Source organism: Equus quagga, unplaced genomic scaffold, assembly GCF_021613505.1.
Source record: "Equus quagga isolate Etosha38 unplaced genomic scaffold, UCLA_HA_Equagga_1.0 1140_RagTag, whole genome shotgun sequence".
NCBI lineage: Eukaryota > Metazoa > Chordata > Mammalia > Perissodactyla > Equidae > Equus > Equus quagga.
In genome coordinates, this window is record NW_025795680.1 from 1 (window position 1) to 2,667 (window position 2,667).

The window sequence follows — 2,667 nt, forward strand, 5'->3', positions numbered from 1 at the left end:
TGTCTGTGGGCTCTGCCTTTGCTATAGTCTGTGCTGTTGCCTGGTCTTGGCCCCCTTGACCTCGACCCTTCTCCTAGATTCCTCTGCCCTTGCCCCAACTCCTGCTATGTTGGGCATGGAGGGGGAGTGCAGACCCCTGGCTGGGGCCCCACCTTGCCTCAAAAGTCCCTCCCTTCCCCCGCTCCATGGCACCTGATGGCTTATCTCTCCTGTCAGCTGCCATCGCGCCTAAGGACATGGTCTTCTACAGTTTCCTGAAGCCCTGGCTGGGTGAGTAATTGCGTGTGATGGGATTGGGGACAACCTTGGGGGCAGGGGAAGGCCCTCCCTTGCTCACTCTCTGTGGCTGCCCCTACCAGGGGATGGGCTCCTGCTGAGTGGTGGTGACAAGTGGAGCAGGCACCGCCGCATGCTGACACCCGCCTTCCACTTCAACATCCTGAAGTCCTACGTGAGGATTTTCAATGACAGTGTGAACATCATGCACGTGAGTCTCTTGAACCCAAGGTCCTACCTGGAGCCTCGGGGGCAATAGGCGCTCAGAGACATCTTGTCTGGAATTCTGGCTCTTCTGGGTAGCTTTGGGGCCATTGCTTCTCCTTTCTGAGCCTCGGTTTCCTCAGCTGTAAACTGGGGATAATAAGCCTCACTTGGCAGGGTGATCAAGATGACGTAATGGACCCACGCCCCTGGCACATAGTAGGTGCTCATGTGCTGGTTTCTATGTTTCCCTCTCAGAAGCCTTGGAATCCTGAGACACTGTTGATGATAGTGACGAATATTGCATGTTGAGTCCTGATTATGGAGTAACAAGCCACTTTTCAATATATAAAGTTTTATTATTGCTAATAAGTCTAGGATTCAGTGAGCTGGTTCTTCTGGACGTGGATGGGGTCCCTTACGTATCTGTGATCAGCTGTGGGTCAGGTACTTTGCTGTTCTGGGCTCAGTCCTCTCACGTGTTTGGGGCCTGGTTGGCTGCAGGCTGCTCTAGGATGCTCTCAGTTGAGACAATCCTCTCGTGTGGTTCCCTCCCTCCAGAAGTCATTTCAGGCTGTTCACATGGCAGAGGCCAGGTTCCAAGAGGCTGAGAGGAAGCTTCAATGCCTCTTGAGCTCTAGGTTTCGGAAGATCACTCGTCATTTTTACCACAGTGGCCAAAGCAAGTTAAAAGACCAGCACAGAATGAAAGGGTGGTGAAATGTGCGGCTTCTCCTCACGGAAGTTCACAGGCACGTTGCAAAGGGTGGATGTAGGGAGGTGAAGCATTGGAGGTGGGGGTTTTGTAAAGTGCCTGGGACTTTTCCATACTTGCAAGCTAACAAGTAAGCTCGTTAGTGTTTTGTGGATCCTGCCAGAAGACATGAGACTCCCGAACCAGAGACAAAGGACAGTTTATTACTCATGGCTCGGCGAGTGGCACGTGCCTATTGTTGGTTTGCATTCTTTCTCCATGTCCCCAAATCCCATGAGGACAACACAGGTGGGCTTCCACGGATGCCTGCTCATGCAGTATGTTGCAATGGACAGGAGGAGCACTAGGTTTAGGGACTGCATGAGTTTCATAGCAATTGGAAGCAAGCCTGATATGTGCCCAGGGGGAGACATTTCCTCTTCCCTCCATGTTGTTTGCTGCAAACACAGCTCTGAGAAGTGGCCCAGGTAAAGAACATGTTTTTGGCATACCCAGCAAGAATGTGCAGGGTGCTCAGGTCCCATGGAGGACTACCGCTACCAACATAGGGGACAGTCTCCTAGCGAATTTATAACAGTAGGATGATGAAAGCTAGCATTTATTGAACACTTTCTATATGCCAGAAGGTACATGGCAATTCCACGACGTGTTGTCTAATTTAATTTTCACGTCCCTGTGAGGTGGAGATTCTTTTTCCCCATTGCAGATGGTGAAACTGACACTGAGAGAGGTTAGGGAGTTGCTCGAGTTCACACAGACAGCAAGTGAGCTAACAAGTGGAGCTGGGATTCCAACCTGGTTTGTCTGACAACAAAGCAGGTTATCAGACCTGTCACTGAGGATTTGACAAGTGGAGCCCAGAGGAAGGCAGTGAGCTGGCCAAGGGAGCACAGAGTGTAGCAGGCAGAGCCAGGACTGGAATGCAGGTCTCCTGACTCCCAGCCGTGAGGTCTTCATGCCCTCACAGTAACAGCGTCCACTCCCACTCATGCCTGGTCCTCCACATCACAGGTGCCTGAGACCAAGAGGCTGGGTCTGGGGAGCCCATCCTGGTGTTGGGTTGGGGTGGGGCTCAGGGGCGGCCAGTCCCAGCCCAGGATCTACTGCTTCTCTGTCCAGGCCAAGTGGAAGCGCCTGGCCTCAGAGGGCAGTGCCCATCTGGACATGTTTGAGCACATCAGCCTCATGACGCTCGACAGTCTGCAGAAATGTGTCTTCAGTTTCGACAGCGATTGCCAGGAGTGAGTCCTCACCCAGGGCCTGGGAACATGGGCCATAGATGCAAGGGAATAGATGGAGGGAGGACTGACCCCGACAATCAGAAGGGCCTTCCTGGAGGAGAAGGGTCCGAGCTGGACACCAAAGTTCAGGGAAGGGGAAAGAGACAGAGCAATCCTTTTGGGTAGGTAGAAATGTTTGATACAGGCCAGGAGGCTAGGAAGAGCAGAGAGTTTGCAACAATGAGGAGACAC

At 52.6% G+C, this 2,667-nt stretch overlaps 1 protein-coding gene across 1 annotated transcript in view; it reads left to right on the forward strand.

The window, feature by feature from the left end:
* The first annotated feature begins 110 nt into the window (after positions 1-110).
* Positions 111-2,667, forward strand: part of LOC124232771 (cytochrome P450 4F3-like) — a 4,412-nt gene continuing 1,855 nt past the window's right edge. Inside the window, exons 1-3 of the mRNA XM_046649686.1 lie at positions 111-270; positions 360-487; positions 2,315-2,436. Of these exons, the coding sequence (XP_046505642.1) occupies positions 186-270; positions 360-487; positions 2,315-2,436 (335 nt within the window). The 5' untranslated portion in view covers positions 111-185. The remainder of the gene's footprint in view (positions 271-359; positions 488-2,314; positions 2,437-2,667) is intronic.